At 48.3% G+C, this 22,892-nt stretch overlaps 1 protein-coding gene across 2 annotated transcripts in view; it reads right to left on the minus strand.

The window, feature by feature from the left end:
• Positions 1-22,892, minus strand: part of ATP8B3 (ATPase phospholipid transporting 8B3) — a 396,086-nt gene that overhangs the window by 168,836 nt on the left and 204,358 nt on the right. The window contains exons 7-8 of one of the 2 annotated variants that reach the window (XM_085638336.1): positions 5,832-5,904; positions 5,278-5,348 (exon numbers count right to left, since the gene is read on the minus strand). In XM_085638336.1, coding sequence (XP_085494462.1) covers positions 5,278-5,348; positions 5,832-5,904 — 144 coding nt within the window. Of the gene's footprint in view, positions 1-5,277; positions 5,349-5,831; positions 5,905-22,892 lie in introns of those variants that run through there. The other variant, XM_085638337.1, reaches the window with a different exon arrangement.

A 22,892-nucleotide genomic window follows, 5' to 3' on the forward strand; every position in this document is an offset into this window, starting at 1 on the left:
CAAGAATGAGAAAGAGGGTCTGCACCGGAATGAAACATCCAAGAGTCAGGAAACGGGGCCGCACTGGAGGGACGCCTAGGAATGAGAAAGAGGGTCTGAACCGGAATGTAACAGAGGAAGCGGGGCTGCACTGGAGGGACGCCTAAGAATGAGAAAGAGGGTCTGCACCGGAATGAAATATCCAAGAGTGAGGAAGCGGGGCTCCACTGGAGGGACACCTAAGAAGGAGAAAGAGGGTCTGCACTGGAATGATACATCCAAGAGTGAGGAAACGAGGCCACACTGGAAGGACACCTAAGAATGAGAAATAGGGTCTGCACCGGGACGAAACATCCAAGAGTGAGGAAGCGGGGCCGCACTGGAGGGACGCCTAAGAATGAGAAAGAGGGTCTGCACCGGAATGTAACAGAGGAAGCGGGGCCGCACTGGAAGGATGCCTAAGAATGAGAAAGAGGGTCTGCACCAGAATGCAACAGAGGGAGCAGGGCTGCACTGGAGGGACGCCTAAGAATGAGAAAGAGGGTCTGCACTGGAATGAAATATCCAAGAGTGAGGAAGCGGGGCTCCACTGGAGGGACACCTAAGAATGAGAAAGAGGGTCTGCACCGGGACAAAACATCCAAGAGTGAGTAAGCGGGGCCGCACTTGAAGGATGCCTAAGAATGAGAAAGAGGGTCTGCACAGAATGAAACAGAGGAAGCGGGGCTGCACTGGAGGGACGCCTAAGAATGAGAAGGAGGGTCTGCACCAGAATGAAACATCCTAGAGTGAGGAAGCGGGGCTGCACTGGAGGGACGCCTAAGAATGAGAAAGAGGGTCTGCACCAGAATAAAACATCCAAGAGTGGGGGAAGCGGGCCGCACTGGAGGAACGCCTAAGAATGAGAAAGAGGGTCTACACCGGAATGACATATCCAAGAGTGAGGCAGCATGGCCGCACTGGAGGGATGTCTAAGAATGAGAAAGAGGGTCTGCACCAGAATGACATATCCAAGAGAGAGGCAACAGGGCCGCACTAGAGGGACGCCTTAAAATGAGAAGGAGGGTCTGCACCAGAATGAAATACCCAAGAGTGAGGCAGCGGGGCCACACTGGAGGAACGCTTAAGAATGAGAAAGAGGGTCCGCACCAGAATGAAACATCCAAGAGTGAGGAAGCGGGGCCGCACTGGAGGGGCACCTAAGAATGATTAAGAGGGTCTGCACCAGAATGAAACATCCAAGAGTGAGGAAGCGGGGCTGCACTGAAGGGACGCCTAAGAATGAGAATGTGGGTCTGCACCAGAATGAAACAGAGGAAGCGGGGCTGCACTGCAGGGACGCCTAAGAATGAGAAAGAGGGTCTGCACCAGAATAAAACATCCAAGAGTGGGGGAAGCGGGCCGCACTGGAGGAACGCCTAAGAATGAGAAAGAGGGTCTACACCGGAATGACATATCCAAGAGTGAGGCAGCGTGGCCGCACTGGAGGGATGTCTAAGAATGAGAAAGAGGGTCTGCACCAGAATGACATATCCAAGAGAGAGGCAACAGGGCCGCACTAGAGGGACGCCTTAAAATGAGAAGGAGGGTCTGCACCAGAATGAAATACCCAAGAGTGAGGCAGCGGGGCCACACTGGAGGAACGCTTAAGAATGAGAAAGAGGGTCCGCACCAGAATGAAACATCCAAGAGTGAGGAAGCGGGGCCGCACTGGAGGGGGACCTAAGAATGATTAAGAGGGTCTGCACCAGAATGAAACATCCAAGAGTGAGGAAGCGGGGCTGCACTGAAGGGACGCCTAAGAATGAGAACGTGGGTCTGCACCAGAATGAAACAGAGGAAGCGGGGCTGCACTGCAGGGACGCCTAAGAATGAGAAAGAGGGTCTGCACCAGAATGAAACATCCAAGAGTGAGGAAACTGGGCCGCACTGGAGTGACGCCTAAGAATGAGAAAGAGGGTCTGCACCAGAATGAAATACCCAAGAGTGAGGCAGCGGGGCTGCACTGGAGTGACACCCAAGACTGAGAAAGAGGGTCTGCACCAGAATGAAACATCCAAGAGTGAGTAAGCGGGCCGCACTGGAGGAACACCTAAGAATGAGAAAGAGGGTCTGCACCAGAATGAAACATCCAAGAGTGAGGAGCGGGGGCGCACAGGAGGGACGCCTAAGAATGAGAAAGAGGGTCTGCATCAGAATGAAACAGAGGAAGCAGGGCTGCACTGGAGGGATGCCTGAGAATGAGAAAGAGGGTCTGCACCGGAATGAAACAGAGGAAGCGGGCCGCACTGGAGGGACGCCTAAGAATGAGAAAGAGGGTCCGCACCAAAATGAAACATCCTTGAGGGAGGAAGCGGGGCTGCACTGGAGGGACGCCCAAGAATGAGAAAATGGGTCTGCACCGGAATGAAACAGAGGAAGCGGGGCTGCACTGGAGGGACGCCTAAGAATGAGAAAGTGGGTCTGCACCAGAATGGGGCACCGAACTGTGAAGAAGTGGGGCAAGGTGAGAATCGTGTTGAAAGTTTACCCCACAGTAGCTTGATGAGGCTGCAATCCCAAATAGTTGCACATTCCTCTGAGTGGTGTAAATATATTACTTAGCAGAGATCTAAATACAAAAATTACATACATTAATGCTACGACCAACCTTATTTGGTTGGCCACCACAAACATCTATAGGGAACTCTCTGACCCCTGGGGTATTTTCTTAAATGTCTAGTAGTGCCAAGAAGAGATTTCCAAGGCAGATTATTTTCTTCAAATGATTATGTTATTAATGTAAGCTCTACAGACACAGTTTACATCTATATGTACTCTTTACAGTGTTGCAAGACCTATATTGGTTTACTAACAAATATCCATATTAGGAAAAATGATTTTATACCAGGCATAATGATAAGTAATTGTGTCTATCACAATAACATACATACATATGTGGACTGGTGTGAGACAATATAGGGGAGAGGATGTGGCCTAACAGCTAGAGTGGTCGACCTCGAAGCTAGGGAACTGGCTTCGAGTCCTGGCAATGACGCTCTACATCCTGTGATTCTGGGCAAATCCCTTAATCTCCCTGTGCCTAACAAAAATTAATGTGTCCATCTGTAACACAACTGGTGCTCATTTAAAGCGCTGTGATACCTTCGGGTCGAGTTCACACTATATAAAACGCAAGAAAAAAAATGTATATGAGGCATCACCACTTTCAGGTCTGGTTTGCAAATATCAAGACAAATTGTTCTAAACTCTTTTTAGAGTGGGTTTTGAATTCACCCAAAGGAGTATTGTTCGATCTTAACTCATACTTTTGGCTATTTGTTGTAATCAATCACTCAATCAAAGCCATTTATAGAGTGTGGAGCTACCTCCATTGAGGTGTCCCATCGCTGAAAGCGAGACTGAAGAAAAGCCCGACCAGCTAAACTATGCCTGACTAAAGAGCCACATTTTTAAGTCCTTCCTGAATCATTGTTCTTTCTCAGCCAAGCGTAGATGGATAGGCAGAGCATTCCAAAGCTCAGCCGTCCATACCAAGATAGACCTGCCACCTTGTCGAGTTTTGGCATATCTTGGAGTGAGAAGGAGTCACAAATGATTACATCTCAGGGTTCGCTCCTGGTGGTATAAGCTCGGCCTGTCTGAGATAGTGTGGCCCTGTGCCCCTTAAGGCTCTGTAGGCAAATGTCAGGGCCTTGAACTCAATCCTCTTGGAGCTACCTCAGATGAAGGGAAATATGGTGGCGGGAAGTGACCGGTCGGATGATCCTTGCTGCCACGTTCTGAATTACCTGCAATCTGTGAATCAGATAAGCTGCGAGCCCCAGGTATAGGCTGTTGGGGTGATCCAAGTGCGAGGTCACTAGTGCGTGGACAATAGTCTTGCGGCTCTCCCCTGGGAGAAAACTCAATAGCTTCCCAATAGATCTTAACTTCACTAATCAAGATGAAGAAATGTGCAGATTTTGCACTGTAAAGGAGAGTTCGGGGTCCAATCTGATTCCCAGCTTTCTGGCTCAGGCGGCAGGGGGTTGGTGGAGAATTCAGCTCCGCAGGCCACCAAAAATTGGATGAAGGAGGTGCCACCTGACTGAAAAACAAAACCTCACTCTTATCTGTGTTAAGTTTCTGGAAATTGTTATTCATCCACTTAGAAATGTCTTTCAGGCACTCTTTGAAATTATGGAAGGCTGCAACGGAGTGTTCTCTAAAAGAAAACACTAGTTGCATATCATCAGCATAGGAAACATTCCATCTTCCAGGAAGTGCTTCCATTGGACTGCATGATGGGCTATTTTACATCTGAAAAGTATACACAATCATTACACTGTTTGTCACATTCAGTTTGTTATCTCCTATATGCATCCTATGCAGAAAGCAGAACGCTTTGCTCCTTGTGACAGCATTGGCAAAACCAACAAGCCAATCATAAATGTGAAAAACAGCATTGCTGCATGCAACACATGTAAACAGTATTTGTTAATGCATGTGAATTTTTGTGTTGGAACATTAAAGACAGGCATATTGCTTATTTCTTAAACGGCTAATGTACCAAGCCAGATGTTTAGTAGAAAACACATTGAGCAATGATAAATTTATCAGTGATTAACGGCCGGATTTTGATAGTGGCGGACTGGTCACTCTGTCACAACGGTGACAGATAATCCCATCAGCGGAAATATAAATCCCATTATATGCTATGGGATTTCTATTTCAGCGGACGGGATATCCATCCATCAAGATCTAAATCGGGCCCTAAATGTATTAGAATTTGTATTATATAACTATTTTCTAGAGCAAGCTCCTATCAAAACTCTGGTGTCTGTGGGAAGGGGTTGTGTCATCATTTAAATTGTTCACTATTTACTCACTGACGTTCTTTTTGTCATCCAGTGCATGACTTGCTAAACTAATAACCCAATAACACAACCGTGTAGCAAAAAATGAGGCCTTCTTTTTTGTTACATGCAAATAACATCACACCAGTCCATGTGCACATGAAATTGTTAATATTTCTGGTGCAAAATAAATATACACATTTTCACTTATGCACACGCCTAAGCTTATGAAATTCTTTGGAGTAGCCAAACCATTTAGTGGTCCCTTAACATTGCGCGGTTTGCTGTCAACCAAATCTGTAAGTAAAGTGTGCTAGGCAATGAGGTTCTTTGATTTTCTTTATAATAGGCGTCATAAAGAGGCATATTACCGCAAACCAGAACAGACCCTAAATCCTCCCTTTGACCTGCAGCGCTTTGTGTTGGCGTATCTAGGACTCCTTGCTCTTAAATTCCTTACCCATCAATGTCGGCAGTCTCGACGTAGCATAGACTGTTCGGTTCAGAAGTCTGCAGCAGCAGCAAGTCTGCCTTGAAAAGAAACATGAGAAATGTCGACTGATATTCATTTCAAACTTTATTCACATGCAAATCATGTGATCACACAAAAGGTACTGACTGATTCACCAGAAGTAAGGCTTTCAGAAGCAGAGTGACTCCCCAGTGTATCTACCCAAAACGGATCTGTAAGGTGCAGTGTAAAAGATACACAACTCATCTCCTGAGGAGGTGAGTTATCGATGAAGACCCCTAGAGGTGAATGCCAGCTCCCTTCTCCACACCTGTAAAGCTGTTACTTAGAACAGGACATTGGGTATACAGGTGCTATGAACAGAGAACTTACAGGGGAAAGGCGCTTCTTCCATGTATAACTGAAGTTTTGGCCTGAAACCAAAGTGACTTCAATAATTAGCGGTGACAATGTGTCCAGGAAAGTATTAAATAATCTTTTGTCATGGGTGTGCAAAGTGGCAGGAGTCTTTGGGCAAGAACCTGCACACTTGGTATACTTACCGGCACAAAGTCATCGTTCTTCAGACACACAATGTCTCCAACTCGGATATCCCTCCATGACTTCGTGGAGAAGCTTGGAAAGCAGGGAATGAAAAATGGGGTGGATTAATGAAAGGTCACGGAGGTTCATCAAGAGAATATAAGGTAAAAGGGACAAGTTGTGTTTTGATATGTTATGAACCTGAATTTTATAAAGGTAAATATTTTCAGATTGTGAATAGCATTGATTACTTTCTTATCAGAATGTTTATTTTTGTAATGTAAATGTTACTTGATATTTATATATATATATATGTTGTGCACAGTGTTTTTATTAACCTGGTGTCTTAGTGCATCAGAGAAAATTACTTGCTGTTTTCAGGTTAAAAAAAATTTCAAAACATGAATTTGATTATTTTTTTCCCTCAATTTCCTCTTTCTTTTCTCTTCTACATTACTTTTTGGTACAGGCTGGCTCATTTTAAGGCATTTTTTAATAATTGTTTTTTTTTCCAATTTGCCATTTCCTTTCTCGTGAACAAATTTAGTGTTCCAGCCTTAGTCCAAAGAGTGATGTTTATTAAAGAAAAGGCTTTTCTACAAATGTGCAACTTGACATCGTTTTTTTAATCCAAAATCTGAAGCATGATTGATGCTATTTTTGTCTATAGGACAATCTTGGCACACTTTATAAGATATTTGCCAAATAATCTTAAATTAGTATATTAGCTTTAAAAGCAGCCAGTCTGTCAGCCCTTGCCGCTTTGGTGAGACTTTCCTCTTATCTTGGCATATTGTCGGGAGATGGATTTGTTCAGCAGACCAAGATGTGGAAAGATCTTTTCTGCACTTACAGTATCACTGAGCACTTTGAATGGGGGCCTCAGGTGGCATTTTAGAGATACACAAAACATTCCAAATAAACTAAGCTGAGACCAAAGGGGCTAGTCTGAATACTGTTCAGATGCCCCCGCCTTATGATTCTCAAGACAGAGTAGAAGGTAATGAGGTGAAAGGAGTAGTTTAGTGGAAAATCTCCAATTTGAAACTGGCGAGTTTTGGGCTGGTGGTGTTAGGGGGTGAACGCCATCAATTGGTATTGGAATTGAAATGATATGTTTTTGTTTCTCTTTTTAATTTGCATTTGTAATGCAATTGTTAGACCTGGCATTTCTTGGCATGGTTACCCCTGACGTTTTGCCTCTACCCCCTCTATTTTTGATGCTGTGATGGATTTCGTTTTACTGGCTTAGATGCTTTGGGCACTTTGCCACTGCTGATCAGTGTCATAGTGCAAGTGCTCCCTGTATAAAGTGTTATGGTAATTGGTTGTCCATAATTGGTATGTTTGCCTTACTAGTAAAGTCCCTAATAAAGTGCAGTATGTGTGCCAGAACTGGTAATGCAAATGCTACTAGTGGGCCTGCAGCACTTATTGTGCCACCCACACAAGTAGCCCTAAAGAGAGTTTTCAGGCCTGCCACTGCAGTGCCTGCGCGCAGTTTGTTAGCTGCCTTGTTGTCCTGACAAGTGCACCCACTTGCAAGGCCTTACCTTCCCTTTTCATGCACATCAGATACCCCTATAGTAGGCTAAAGGTACCCCCCTGGGCAGGGTGCAGTGTATGTGAAAGGTAGGACATGTACTTAATTGTGTACCATGTCCTGACAGTGAAAGGCTGCCAAATTAGTTTTTCACTGTTAAAGGCCATCTTGCCCATAGGACAGAATGGGGAATGCTGTGTCCCGTGGTTCCAGCATATCTTCCCATAGGCATAAGCTGGAGAGATGGAGTTTAGTGTGCCTGAACTCAGAATTTAATAACACATCTTTTTGTGAAAATGTTTTTTTTAATTGTGTGCTTAGAAACTACGTTTTTAAAAGTGGCTGGTTTCTGGTCTTAAACCATCTTGTGTGCCTCTGCCTGGTTGTATATTGCCTGCCTGGGTTTAGATGTGACAGGGTCTGGAAAGTGTCCTGACCCCAGGGAGGAGAAGGTGAGACAGCAGCAGCCTGGGCCTGCATTTGATGTAGGGGGGGAGGAGTAGCCCCCTGGATGTGAAGAGGGCTGTGTTGCTGCCACAAAAGGATGGCTCCACCTCCTGCTGAGCGTCTGGGCCCCAGACCCCCATGATCAAAGGAAGAAGGTGTGTCCTGGCAGGAAGGCACCCAGAACTGGTTTGGACTGGGCTCAGAGCCCCCTGAACACAAAGACTTCAAAGGCATGTAGGGGTATAAATGTAAGTGCTGAAACCCCTGAACTCAAGACTGCAATCCATACTGAAAAAGGATTGAACCTACTTTGTGATCAAGAGGAACCTCTGCCAAGGAAGAACAGCTGAAGAGACTGAAGGACTGCCCTTGCTGTGTGTTCTGGGGCTGGCCTGCAGTGTGCTGATTTTGACTAAGGAGAGGACAAGGGACTGTGCTGTGTCCCCCTGCTTGTGAGGACTTTGCTGTGTGCTGTGTCCTGAAGTAGCGTGTCTCCAAGGGCCCGAGGAGAACTGGTCCCTGTTATGGAAACTCAGGAGCACAAAAGATTCCAACCGTGTCTCAGCGACGCTGTGTGTGTGGTGCTTTTGCACGCCTGAGACTGCGGTGTGGTCTGTGGTACTGTTCACGAGGTGCACGTGATCGCATTGCCCCCTCAGCGTGAAACATCGTCCATGCTGCTGTATTGTTGTATGTGGCCCGAGCCGTCATCATAACTGAGGCTCCGAGTAAAGATCGCCGCCGCCGGCCCGAGCCGCAACGTGCTACCGGGGTACTTGGAACTGAGGACTGTGTCTCAGCGACGCTGTGTGCGTGGTGCTCTTGCACGCCTGAGATTGCTGTGTGGTCCGTGGTACTGTTTCCGAGGTGCCCCGTGCTCGCATTGCCCCCGCAGCGTGAAACATCGTCCACGCTGCTGTTTTGCTGTTTGTGGCCCAAACCGTCATCGTAACTGAGGCTGTGAGTGAGGATCACCGCCGTCGGCCCGAGCCGCAACGTGCTAAGGGATTGCTTGAAGCTAAGGAGGCTACAAGGTAAAAGGGATCGTGATCATTGTTCATCGAAAGGAATCTGCCTAAGATCATCAGCGACGGAGAAGGCAGCGCCGTAATCTGTCTGGCTGCAGTGCCGCCTAGCAAAAGAGCCGCAACGTGATCGGGATCGCCCAGCAGGATGTCCGACGAGTGAGAGAGAGCGAGGCAGCGCACTCTCCCAGGTAAGGCATGGACTCCGGTCGGGAGCCGCAAGCGTGTGTGGCCTGGGGAGGCGTGCAGGAGGAGTACAGAAGTGCTCCGAGCTCTCTCCCGCTGCACTGCGTTAGACGCGCTGAGTCCCCGAGCAGCCCCGGTCCTGCCCAGCAGGACCGGGGCTGCCCCTGTAAGTCTATAACCGTTGTCTCTACTGTTGGGGCCTAGTGGGGGCCCGAGTTGACTGCGCAGATTGCATCACGAACCGCATTATTATTGCATTACAAACTGCCTGATTCTTGCATCACAAACCGCATTATTATTGCATTACGAACTGCCTGATTCTTGCATTACGAATCGACTTATTATTGCATTACGAACTGCTTAGCATTGCATTAGGACTGCATTGGAGATCGTAAATTGCTCATTAATACCGCAAGAACCTACAAGGGATTGCTGGTCTAGTAACCGGCCAAGTGAATTATTACGAATACGCATATGTTGGTTTTCTATCGTTTGGTCTCATCGTATTCATTTTTATAAAGATACTGTTATTTTTATGAAACCAGTGTGGTGTCCATTTACGGTGTTATCACTGTGTGACTGGGAGTGTGGTTGCAAATACTTTACACTTTGCCTTGGAGATAAGCCTGGCTGCTTGTTCCAAGCTACCAGGAGGTGCGCAGGGGTTGTATAAAGGTGTGTCTCTCCTTATCCTGACTAGAAGCAAGGGTCCCTATTTGGACAAAGGTACCTACCTCAGCCAACTAGAGACCCCTAGTTCTAACAGTAATGTAATGTAAATTGGTACTTATAGAGCGCACAGCTACTAAATAGAGTGTCCCGGCGCTGAAAGATCTCAAGACAGACAACTGACAATATATCTACTGGAGCACTCAGCTCATTGGCTATTGCTGGAATAGCCAAGTTTTCAGACGCTTCCTGAAGGTGAGTAAATCCTGCACCTGTCTAAGTGACAGTGGCAGACAGTTTCATAGACGGGAGGCCTGCACTTGGAAGGAGCGGTCACCTATGCGGGCGTGGGAGAACTTGGGGATGGACACCTGCTAATGCAATAAGGACCTCAGAGTTCTTCGCGGTATGTAACGCTGAACTCTTTTCCTAATATAAAAGGCACCAGTGTCGTGTAGAGCTTTAAAGGCCAGAACCAGAGCTTTGAACCGAATCCTCTTATGGACCGTCAGCCAGTGCAGGGCTTTCAAGTGGGAGGACACCCGCGTTCTAGGTCCTAACATGAGAATTGCCCTAGCCGCCGCATTCTGGCCACTTGAAGACGTGTCAATAAATATTCCGGGAGGCCCAGGTACAGGACATTCACGTTGTCCAGCCTCAACACAAACATAGGCTGGACCACAGTCTTCCTGTGAGTAACTGGAAGTAGGGGCAGAAAGTGCTTTAGCATTTTTAATAAGCTGAAATAGGAACCAGCTACTGTTTGGATCTGAGCTTTCATAGATAAATTATCATCCAGCCTGACCCCTAAGTTCTTGACTGTCCTTACTGAGGTTGCAGTGGGGGACATGTTCAAAGGCCACCAGTGGCGCCACACACCACAGGGAGAAGGATCAAAGAAAATGATCTCTGATTTCTACGGATTACACTTTAATTGGTTCAGTTGTAACTAGGAGAACACCTCAGATGTTCATCACATCCCCTCTAATATCAGTGCCCTTGTCACAAGTAAACAGCAATTGAGTATCATCTGCGTATGATACTTTTGTCGCGCCATGTGTCTCCGCTAGATGCGCAAGGGGGACCATATATAAATTGAAGAGTGTCGGGCTCAGAATCGAGCCCTGAGGAACCCCTACCTTCATGGGGGGATGGGAGCAACAAAGGGCGGAGACCAAATCACTTGCTGGCGGTCTTTCAGAAAAGAAGAAAACCACTTGAGTACCATGCCGCCAAAGCCGCACTCCTACAGTTTCTGCAGGAGCCGGTCGTGGGGCATGGTATCAAAGGCCGCAGATAGGTCTAACAGAATCAGCACCGCTTTGCCTCCTTTATCTAATGTGTCCTTAATAACCTCAGAGACTTCCAGTAGAGCTGTTTCTGTACTAAAGTTTGCTCTGAAACCACACTCGCTACGGTGGAGCACATGGTTGACTTCCACATGTTCAGTGGTAGCTAGATTCACATATTTCTCCAATACTTTGGAGTAGAAGGGGAGTAAAGATATTGGCCTATAATTAGAGGCTATCAAGGGGTCAGCTGAAGGATTTTTTAGTAGAGGGAGAATTTTTGCATTCTTCTATCAGTCTGGCACCTACCCATTCTGCAGCGAGGTATTGAGGATCAGATTCACAGCTGGATTGATAATCCTAGCTATAGAAGCCAACACTTTAGCTGGGCATGGGTCAGAGGGCGAGCCTGACTTGAGGGCTTTATTACTCTCCAAAGATGTTTCCAGGGGAATTGGAGGGAACTGTGTGAAAGGTGGGCCCGTCACAAGGGTGGAAGGTAGTCGGGCCCAAAAAACCCTCCCTTGACCAGGGACGGATCCACGAAAGAGTCTTGAATGATTTAGATTTTTTAATGAAAATAGGAGGCAAGGTGGCTAATTAATTCGTCAATGGGGGTGAAAGACCGGTCGACAGCACTCGGGGACGAAAACTCTTACTATTTTGAAGATTTCTTTGCTTTTGTTTTCCGCCGACTCGATTTTGGAAGAGAAAAAGTGTTTCTTTTCCTCATTAATTTTATTATAATGGACCTTCAAAGCCTTTTTATAGATTATTTTATCTTCGAGATTAAAATTTTTCCGACAAGCCCACTCCAGACGTTTACAGGCACTTTTACTCTTTCTGAGGGCTTCTGTAAACCAGGGGGCAGAGGCTTGGGCGGATTTTGCTGAGCGAGAGGTGGGGGGTGCAAGCTCCCAAGAGCGAAGCTGTAGCCAGTTCTCCAGACAGACCACATAATTCTCGAGGTTGCCAATGAAGGGAATCAGAGGATGACTGAGGGCCGTACTCAGGGCGTCCGGGGTAATCTGATGTAAAGGTCTGAAACTGCAAGGGCGGGGCTTCCCATAAAATTTGCACTTTATACTGTTCTTCTTCTAGCTGGCATGAAGTATTTAAAAGTAGCGAATTTGTTGTACGATATGTCAGTCTTTTCATTGGCACTTAGGGGGTGATTACGATGGTGGGCGGACCAAGTCATCGGACCATCGTAGCAGTGTTTGGGACCCTCCGCCAGACATGTGGCGGTCCCACCACTGCGATTAGGCTGCGCCACCATACTGGCGGACGCATCCTGGGCTTTTAACATTGCTGGCGGTGCTACTGGCTGCAGCACTGTCCACAGTGTTAAAAGTGCTTGCACTGCATTTCCATGCACTACGTGGCAGGCTCCAAAAGGTGCCTGCCACTTGGTGCATGGAAATGCAGTGGGGTACCATGGGTTCCCCCCAGTGCAGCAACAGACCCACCCCCAAACAAGGGGGGCCCATTGCACCCAATCCCCACCAGCCTTTCCATGGTGGCATTGCCGCCATGGAAATGCCTTTTTAAACCCACATCCTAATTTGGTGGACAGTGCCTGCTAGGCACCGCCACCATATTAGTGGTCCTGCTCTGTCCACCAGGCAATGAGTACGATTGCCTTAGGCGGTGAAGCAGCGGACGAACTTTGCGTCCGCCGCGGTACCCGCCGCCATCCTAATTTGTCGGTGGGTAAATCACTATGTGATGGCAGAAGGACCGCCACCTCCGGCCCGGCGGTGGCGGTCCTTCCGCCATCATAATGACACCCTTAGTGCCACCGCATGCCCTGTTTGGCCTAAACGATACCTGCACCTTTTCTAAATGGCAGCTCCAAGTTAAATTTACAACAGAAACGTATGCATGTCCACATACACGAACACACTCAAACTCAGCACCTCTTGTTTGTCTATTACTTTGCACGCACTCATCCATTTTCAGTCCTTAGTCATTCTTTGTGTGAAAAATATCCTACTTTTACTTTGCTGCCCTCCCTCCTTAGTCATTCCTACGTCCTCCTGGCACACCACACACCTGTGTGAGGGGCATGTTTGTCAATAAACTGATATATATCCCTCACTTGGTCTAGGTTCACTCTGATACCCTCTTTAGCAGATGATAGTTACAACAACGGGCTGAAGGGGTTCACAAGGCCCGGGCTATGCATGTTATTTTTAGGGAAGCTTAACAAGGGTCTTGGAAGGACCCCGCTTCAACCATACTAAAGGCACCCACAAAAGCCAGCTGTCGGGACTTTGGAGTGGTGTTCACGGTAACGCATTGAGCAGGGAATCCAGAGATGGAAACCCAAGTCCCTTGCAGTGGGCCGCAGTAGCTAACTTACCCGTATTTTACTTTATCGTTTCATTTGTTTAACACATTCTAGCCCCTTGACGAGGCCTTGATACACTTAACCTCTGGAACATGGACGTATGTGGACCCTGCTCATTATAACGGTACATCACATTGCCCATTAGTTCTCAGAGGATGTCATTTTTTACACACTGTTCCCTCCTGCTTTACTGCTAATGTAAATATTGTTGTCGTTTGTGCATGCTTACAGTGTAAAGGACACTTGAGTCGTTGTTAGTTAGCTTATGAAAGGTATGTGATATACATATAGGTGCCGATTCCGATCCTGGAAAAACCGGGTACGAACCGTCGGTCGGAGCGTTTTCTCCGTCCGACTCGTACCCGGGAAAAAAACCCTACAAACTAGCAAGTACGATTCGTACGGAAACACCATTTCCGTACAAGTCGGACAAAACACCGACCGACAGTAAAATACATACGAATGTGATCCGGGACACCGCGGACATGACGTCCGGACGGAGTTAGGCATGTTTTTACGTACCAGCAAGTACGATTCGTACCGACAGCAGTCCGGACGGCAATATTTTTACGGCACCCAAAAAGTGCCGGAAAAGGTAAGTACGCCGCGATGCGAGCGGTATAGGGGGCCCAGTACACGCCGCCCCCCCCAGCCCCCGTATGTACGCGCCGTCCCCCCCAGCCCCCGTGTATGTACGAGACTTACCCCCACCCATGTATGTACACCCGTGTATGTACACCCGTGAATGTACGAGACGTACCCCCACCTGTGAATGTACACCCGTGAATGTACACCCGTGTATGTACGAGACGTACCCCCACCCGTGAATGTACACCCGTGTATGTACGAGACGTACCCCCACCCGTGAATGTACACCCGTGAATGTACACCCGTGTATGTACACCCGTGTATGTACGAGACGTACCCCCACCCGTGTATGTACGGTGCGGACCCCCAGCGCTACGCGTAGCGCTGGGGGTCCGCACCGTACATACACGGGTGGGGGTACGTCTCGTACATACACGGGTGTACATACACGGGTCTACATACACAGGTGTACATTCACGGGTGGGGGTACGTCTCGTACATACACGGGTGTACATTCACGGGTGTACATTCACGGGTGGGGGTACGTCTCGTACAGACACGGGTGTACATTCACGGGTGTACATACACGGGTGTACATTCACGGGTGGGGGTACGTCTCGTACATACACGGGTGTACATACACGGGTGTACATTCACGGGTGTACATTCACGGGTGGGGGTACGTCTCGTACATACACGGGTGTACATACACAGGTGTACAGACACGGGTGTACATTCACGGGTGTACATTCACGGTGGGGGTACGTCTCGTACATACACGGGTGTACATACACGGGTGTACATACACGGGTGTACATACACGGGTGGGGGTACGTCTCGTACATACACGGGTGTACATTCACGGGTGGGGATACGTCTCGTACATACACGGGTGTACATACACGGGTGTACATACACGGGTGGGGGGACGGCGCGTACATACGGGGGCTGGGGGGGGACGGCGCGTATGCGGGCACATGTCTCCATGGTTGCTATAGAAGTTCGCTCCGTACGGTGTTTTTTCCATACGGTTGTACAATCGGACGCATGGGACGGATCGTACTTGCGCGCTCGGACTTCAGTTTTACGATTCGTACGGAAAATCGTCCGGGGACGTGTCGGACACTTATCCCGACCCGAGGACGTGTCGGGGAATTTTCCCCAATGCGATTCGTATGTATTTTTCCCATACGAATCGTACTTGCCAGTTTGTACGGTACTTGTGCATGCTTACAGTGTAAAGGACACTTGAGTCGTTGTTAGTTAGCTTATGAAAGGTATGTGATATACATATAGGTGCTGATTCCGATCCTGGAAAAACCGGGTACGAACCGTCGGTCGGAGCGTTTTCTCCGTCCGACTCGTACCCGGGAAAAAAACCCTACAAACTAGCAAGTACGATTCGTATGGAAACACCATTTCCGTACGAGTCGGACAAAACACCGACCGACAGTAAAATACATACGAATGTGATCCGGGACACCGCGGACATGACGTCCGGACGGAGTTAGGCATGTTTTTACGTACCAGCAAGTACGATTCGTACCGACAGCAGTCCGGACGGCAATATTTTTATGGCACCCAAAAAGTGCCGGAAAAGGTAAGTACGCCGTGATGCGAGCGGTATAGGGGGCCCGGTACACGCCGCCCCCCCCAGCCCCCGTATGTAAGCGCCGTCCCCCCCAGCCCCCCGTGTATGTACGAGACGTACCCCCACCCATGAATGTACACCCGTGCATGTACACCCGTGAATGTACGAGACGTACCCCCACCCGTGAATGTACACCTGTGTATGTACACCCGTGTATGTACGAGACGTACCCCCACCCGTGTATGTATGGTGCGGACCCCCAGAGTTACGCGTAGCGCTGGGGGTCCGCACCGTACATACACGGGTGGGGGTACGTCTCTTACATACACGGGTGTACATACACGGGTCTACATACACAGGTGTACATTCACGGGTGGGGGTACGTCTCGTACATACACGGGTGTACATTCACGGGTGTACATTCACGGGTGGGGGTACGTCTCATACAGACACGGGTGTACATTCACGGGTGTACATTCACGGGTGTACATTCACGGGTGGGGGTACGTCTCGTACATACACGGGTGTACATACACGGGTGTACATACACGGGTGTACATTCACGGGTGTGGGTACGTCTCGTACATACACGGGTGACCATACACGGGTGTACAGACACGGGTGTACAGACACGGGTGGGGGTACGTCTCGTACATACACGGGTGTGCATACACGGGTGTGCATACACGGGTGTACATACACGGGTGTACATTCACGGGTGGGGGTACGTCTCGTACATACACAGGTGTACATTCACGGGTGTACATTCACGGGTGGGGGTATGTCTCGTACATACACGGGTGTACATACACGGGTGTACATACACGGGTGGGGGGACGGCGCGTACATACGGGGGCTGGGGGGGGGCGGCGCGTATGCGGGCACATGTCTCCATGGTTGCTATAGAAGTTCGCTCCGTACGGTGTTTTTTCCATACGGTTGTACAATCGGACGCACGGGACGGATCGTACTTGCGCGCTCGGACTTCAGTTTTACGATTCGTACGGAAAATCGTCCGGGGACATGTCGGACACTTTTCCCGACCCGAGGACGTGTCGGGGAATTTTCCCCAATGCGATTCGTATGTATTTTTTCCCATACGAATCGTACTTGCCAGTTTGTACGGTACTTGTACGATTCGTACGGAAAAAAATCCGGATACGATTCGTACGGGGAAATTTTCTCCAGGATCGGAATCGGCACCATAATGTGGGAGTCCCATGGGAGTGCAGGGGCTGTGCTACCTCCCACTAGAGTCTCGCGAGATCAGAAAAACTCTGTCCTGAGTGTTGAGTGGTGCCTGAGTGTCTATGGTGGGTTTCCGCGAACAGGCAAAGGCAGTGAACGGAAAGGTGGGGTTGGTTGCCTGTGGGGGGGATGCCTGCAGCCAGGCCCTGTGGTCAATTCCACCCTCGCACAGCCAAAGGCCATCCATGGCGCGGGAGTTGGCAGTCTGAAGTTGGACGCAGGGCATGGGGTGGAAGGTTGGCCTTACATATGGTAATAAAATATTACCTTATGTTAAAAAATAACCAGACATTAAATGAAAAAAACAACAGTGATGCTTTAGATAAGTGTGGTAAAAATATATTCCTGTGCGTTAAAAAAGCCCTAGTAATTCACTAAACAAATCCAAAGATTAAAGTGACTTTATATATAAGTGAAAATGTCAGCCTAAATGTAACTTTTCAAACTAAAAGAAGACACTGAAATCCAACACTAATAGTTATTTCAAGCAATTAAAACTCACACCCTCGCCATGCACTGCTCATGACCTCCCATATAACAACACTCATGACATGTTCTGTGACATCACTGATGACATTACTGATGACAACTGAACTTATATAATTGATGGAAACACTATGCAGGGCAGCGGCGCAAGTTAAAGTTGCATAAAACAACTATAATTTGAATTTCAGATTTTTTTTAGTTTAAAACCTTACTGACTTTTTCACCTTAAATTAACATCACTTTAACCGCATGAGGACATCAGGGCCTCCTTTATGAAAAAACAATGTGGAGCCATCTTCAATGCTCTACAAGAATAACAATGCGTGACATCATGAATTTCTAGCGTGAATCCGTCACACACACCTTAGCAATGCAGAAGGGATGTGTTTCATCCTCTTCTCTGCATCTAAATGTATACATTCTCTAGTTTAGCAGTGAGCCCTCATCTAGCAGGGGAGTGCAAAATTTTGGTTTCTGACAGCAGGTACCATCCTTCATTGTAGAAAGTGGAAGGTGTTTTTCTCTTACTTTTAGCACCAATTCTTTTTAAATTCGACACTGATATATTTTATGTAATTTGACTAATTTACACAGCTTTATTTAACTGCTCTAAAGTTTACAATGTGTCTCCTAGGCCTGGATAAAATTAAAATTATGCCAGTGTAAATCATGTAATTTTAGGAATTACGTGTTAAATTTATTATGCGAAATTCCAGAAATTACGTCTTACGTCAGTTCCTGTAATTACACGCCATTCATGGTAACGTGTGATTCACAGTAAAAATGTAATGCTTACAGAAGAGAACAAGAGAACTTCTTTTCCGAGTTTTACGCGAAAGCAAATTATGTGAATTTCACACACCACGCGTGTCATTCCTTCTTTTATACAGTGTCTGACAACGGGGAGGTACTTTCCCTCTCCGTCTAAGGGATATTTGTCTCTTTCATTAGAGTAAGGCAAGAACATAGTTTTTTTGTTTTGTTAAAAAAAGAAACACATACATGGATTTCTCCGTATGTGATTTGCAGTGTTTCACATGGGTGTGGTATTGTTTATGTTAGTTTTAAGAAGTGGTCAGCCAATCATTTAACCACATATTGAACTATGGCAACTACTATAATTGTGGGTTCCTTTATTGTGTATCCCAATGAGTACTATGTATAATGGAGCAAGCTTGAACTGCAAATATATCCTGTTTTCTCATTTTTCCACTTTTCTCTAAATATAAGTGCTTTACACTCACACTCCTGACACCTATATGAGCCAAATAATACTTAGGGTATGGACAGAGTGAGGGATCCCTAGTCGTGATAAAGACCACTAGCCCCATAGGGCTTGATTGATGGCTGCAACTTGTTGGCCGACTTCAGAAATGTAGGAAAAATAGGTGTTCTGAGGCATTAAAGTTTTTTAAATGTTTCCTGTAATGTGTTCTAAAGGAGGCAGATAACTCCTTAGCCACAGTGAATGAATCTGCATGTGAGGAATGCTTATCAGCTTTCTAAATTGTTAAAATAATTTTTGTTATATGCTTGAAGGCAATATACATATATGATATTGGCATTCAAAAGTGTCACTTGCCCATTGCTGTTCACCAGACTTAAAAACAGATGTTGTTCTATACGGCACCAGCATTCATGCCTGTTTAAGCTGATAATCCATTTGAAATCATAGATTTGATTAAGATCGTGCTGTTTATCCAAGTCATTGAGAAGTGGACCTTAAAAGAGGAACATAACTGTGGACATGAAAGTGCTTTATACTTTGAAATTTCAGGGGGGCGTGGCCAACTGCCGGGAGTAATAGCCGCACATTAGAGCGGCTCCAGCTCCGACCGGCCTCGCATGACATCTATCCTGCAATTAATCTGGCACATGATAGCGCACAGAGTGATCGGAAGTTGGGAGGCACCGGGAGACCTGATCGTGACGTTCCAGTCAGCTCCAAACGGAATAATACGGGAGCGGTAAAAGTGAGGCGGAGTCGCGGAAAGAAGCAGCGGACTCGAGTGAGCGAGGGGGCCCGCCCATGAGTATCGGAGCCCGAGCTGACAGAGAAGGAAAGGCCGAGTGTGTAGAGCATTGAAGAACTACTGGCTACATGACCTGCCCAGGTCTAATGAAGGCATGCGGCTGTGGTAGAATACACGCTGAAAGATAAGGAAAGTACAAAAACACGATAGAGGCGGCGCGGGGGCGAACACTGAGCCGGTGCTGTGGCGCAGCATTTAATTCTCGGTGCGGCGCGCTAGAAGGCACTGAAGCGCACATTGGAGCCCCCCTGGGGCACTTTAGTCTAATTACAGCTCCTGCAAACTATGGGGACATAAATATTAAACACTGTACGACGTCATGTGGTGAAAGACCCTTAGTGCCAATATCGGCAACACTCACCATCCCCCATACAGCAATCTCCTAGAGAAATAACCAGACAAGACACCTTCTTTGTGGAGAAAACTGCTGCAGGTTTATTAGCATTACAAATATGCCAAGATTGGTGGGTTATCTTACGGGCGATCCCAGGGCAGGCAGCGTGGCCAATCCAATCGGTGTTTGTCAGATTTGGGGGAGGGGCGACCCCTCCCACCTGTGGGCTGCCAGTCCACTCCCTTGCTCATGCCCCAGAGGGGGGCGGAGCCTTCCAGGCAACCCCCGGTTGCTCAGGTCCACAACCGTCCGTAGGACTAACGGGGCGCCATCGCTCCTCCAGGGTCCAACGCGAGGACCTCCCTGGGGATATTTGGCTTTAGCACTTTTACTGTGCTCGTGCAGAGGGTACCCTTCTGTACCTTACAGCCTCTGGATCGCCCTGTAACTCCGCCTAAAAACGGCATCGGGGTAGTGGGCAAAGAGGGCGGCCAGTGGGCGGGGAGAGGTATATGTACCTCACCCCCCACCCCCTCTACCCGGAAGTTACGTGGCACACCGGACCCCTGAGGGTCTCAAGCACTGGGAGACTGCCTCCTGTGCCTCTTGTGGCACTAAGGCGGCCGCCCTCTTAGCGGGTCTCCTTCGTGGACCCCGGGCAGCCTGCAGAAACAGCTGAAGACACAACCGCAGTGCTAGAGACAGTGAGTGGCTCATAGAAAGCCGCAATGAACCAGCGAGATCGCGTTATCAGTCCTTCTCATGTAGTGGCGGAGAGAGGAACCACTGCACTGTTCTAATTACGATGCTCCTGGCTGCATTTGCATTTTGCCCACGCCTCCGATAAATTATCTATCCCCCACAGCTGCATAGGAAGAGGCAGGTTCACCCAGAAGAAAGGGGGAAGCTATCCTACAGGCTACACCAGTAAATATTTACTACCTAAGCCTAGTAAGGCCTCACTGGACGGAGTCATACTCACTTTTCTGCTGATAACTAGCCTCTGGGTCGGTGCACGCGGCTTGGCCGGGGCAGTGCAGACAAGCCACAGGAGTAAAACGGGCGTGGTTGCCTCACCACTCCACTCTACCATGCACGGACCATGCTCGCAACCTGGGCTTCATCCTGAACTCCTCCCTCACGATGACCAAGCAAGTCAACACCGTCTCGTCATCCTGCTTCAACACCCTGCGCATGCTCCGAAAGATCTTCCGGTGGATCCCCACCGACACCAGGAAGACAGTCACCCAGGCCCTCGTCACCAGCCGACTGGACTACGGAAACAGAAAAGACTCCAGCGCATACAGAACGCCTCTGCACGACTTATCCTGGACACCCCCCGCTTCAGCCACATCTCTCCCCAGCTGAGAGACGTGCACTGGCTCCCCATCAGCAAGAGGATCACGTTCAGGCTCCTCACCCACGCACACAAGGCTCTCCACTACATGGGACCCACATACCTCAACAACCGCCTCACATTCTACACACCCACCCGCCACCTCCGCTCCGCCAGCCTCGCCCTCGCCACCGTCCCGCGCATCCGCAAGACCCCCGCCGGAGGAAGATCCTTCTCCTACCTGGCGGCCAAGAGATGGAACTCCCTCCCCACCCACCTACGACTGACCCCAGAACCATCTCTCCTTCAGGAAACAGCTCAAGACCTGGCTCTTCGAGCAGTAGCGGATCCCCCTCCCCCCAGCGCCTTGAGACCCTACGGGTGAGTAGCGCGGTTTACAAATTGATTGATTGATTGATTGATTGATTGATTGATTGATTGATTGATTGACTCTAGGAATAAAACGGCCAGATTGGAAAATTGTGCTCTCGACTTGACAAGCACTCTATAGCTACAGCCCGTTATAATAGCACCAATTCACCCGCTATTGTTGCACTATACCCCGGCAGCGAACCGATAAAGGGCGAACGCAACATTACAGTAAATAACATACTTAATTCAAAGCACTCATACCAAGTCTGGGCGGACGGGGAAAACCGACAGGCCACATGAGTTATATCACGGTAGGCGTCGGGGACTACCAAACCACAGCGACTCAAGGGGTCTACCTGTAATGGCGTCCAATAAAGGGGGTTGTGACTCGCAGCAGCCGAAGATAGACAAATTTACCTGTCATAAAACGCAGGAAGGGGTGTCAGTAAGCCCTAGCATCGATCTGGACAACCCATTGAAACCAAAGGAACAGGACTCCCCTACGCTACAAGACGTCTTGGCGGCGATTAATGAAGTTCGGACCTCGCTAGAAGGACACATGGACTCAGTCTCCACCAATATACCCCTGCTTAGAGCAGACCTCAGGAAAATGGACTCTAGAGTGCTGGAGGTGGAAGATTGTGCCAAAAGCCTAGTAGTCGACACGTCAGTGCTAAAGAAACAAGTCGTGGAGCTGCAAGATCGCACTAAACAACTCTCTATGCAACTTGATGACTATGAAGGGCGATCACGAAGGAACAATGTTTGTATCCTTGGTGTACCGGAAAGGGCGGAGGGTTCAGCAACAGACTTATTCATTGACGAAGTATTGATAAAACACTTGCATCCTAAACACCTCTCCAATTATTTCTCTATTGAGCGTGCTCACAGAATACCAGGGGGGAGGCCCCAACCAGTGGCACCAGCACAACCCATCCTTAAAAGAGTGTTCAACTTTCATGACCGTGACGCTATCCTTCAAACTGCTCGCAGTGCACCACCCCTTCAATATGAAAACAGCAACATTTGCTTTTTTACAGATTTTACCGCCAAGGTGCAGAACAGAGACGCTCCTTTTTGGAGGTTAAAAAAGCTCTTAGAGCACAGGGAATTAAATATGCTATGCTGTTCCTGGCCAGGCTGCGAGTAGAGGCGGAGGGCAAAAGTTGGTTCTTCGTAGCACCGGAAGAGGCCACGGACTGGCTGGATGGTTGACTACGAGTGGGATCCGGAGGGCGCTCGGACCGACAGGAGCGACGAGGGACCATGCACCAACAGCAACACGATCTAACGCAAGAAGAAGGAGACCACTACGCCACGGGAGGATCCTGAACGACCCACCCCAAAACTTTTGTTAACAAAACTGCTGCCATGATTGCCCCCGCGAGGGGGAAAAACCAACCCTGAGCGTAATCATACTGAACTGATCACATGAGGTTGAAGGTGAAGGGGGGGGTGAAAATAGGTGAATTGAAGTTGAAGATGTAAAGAGGCGACGAGAAACCTAATTCCCTCAAGAACTTACGGTTACCGAGTCACAAGACAAAACTAGACTCCCGGTGCCTAATTTTGATTTCAAAG

Source organism: Triturus cristatus, chromosome 12 (assembly GCF_964204655.1).
Source record: "Triturus cristatus chromosome 12, aTriCri1.1, whole genome shotgun sequence".
In the NCBI taxonomy this organism is placed as follows: Eukaryota; Metazoa; Chordata; class Amphibia; order Caudata; family Salamandridae; genus Triturus; species Triturus cristatus.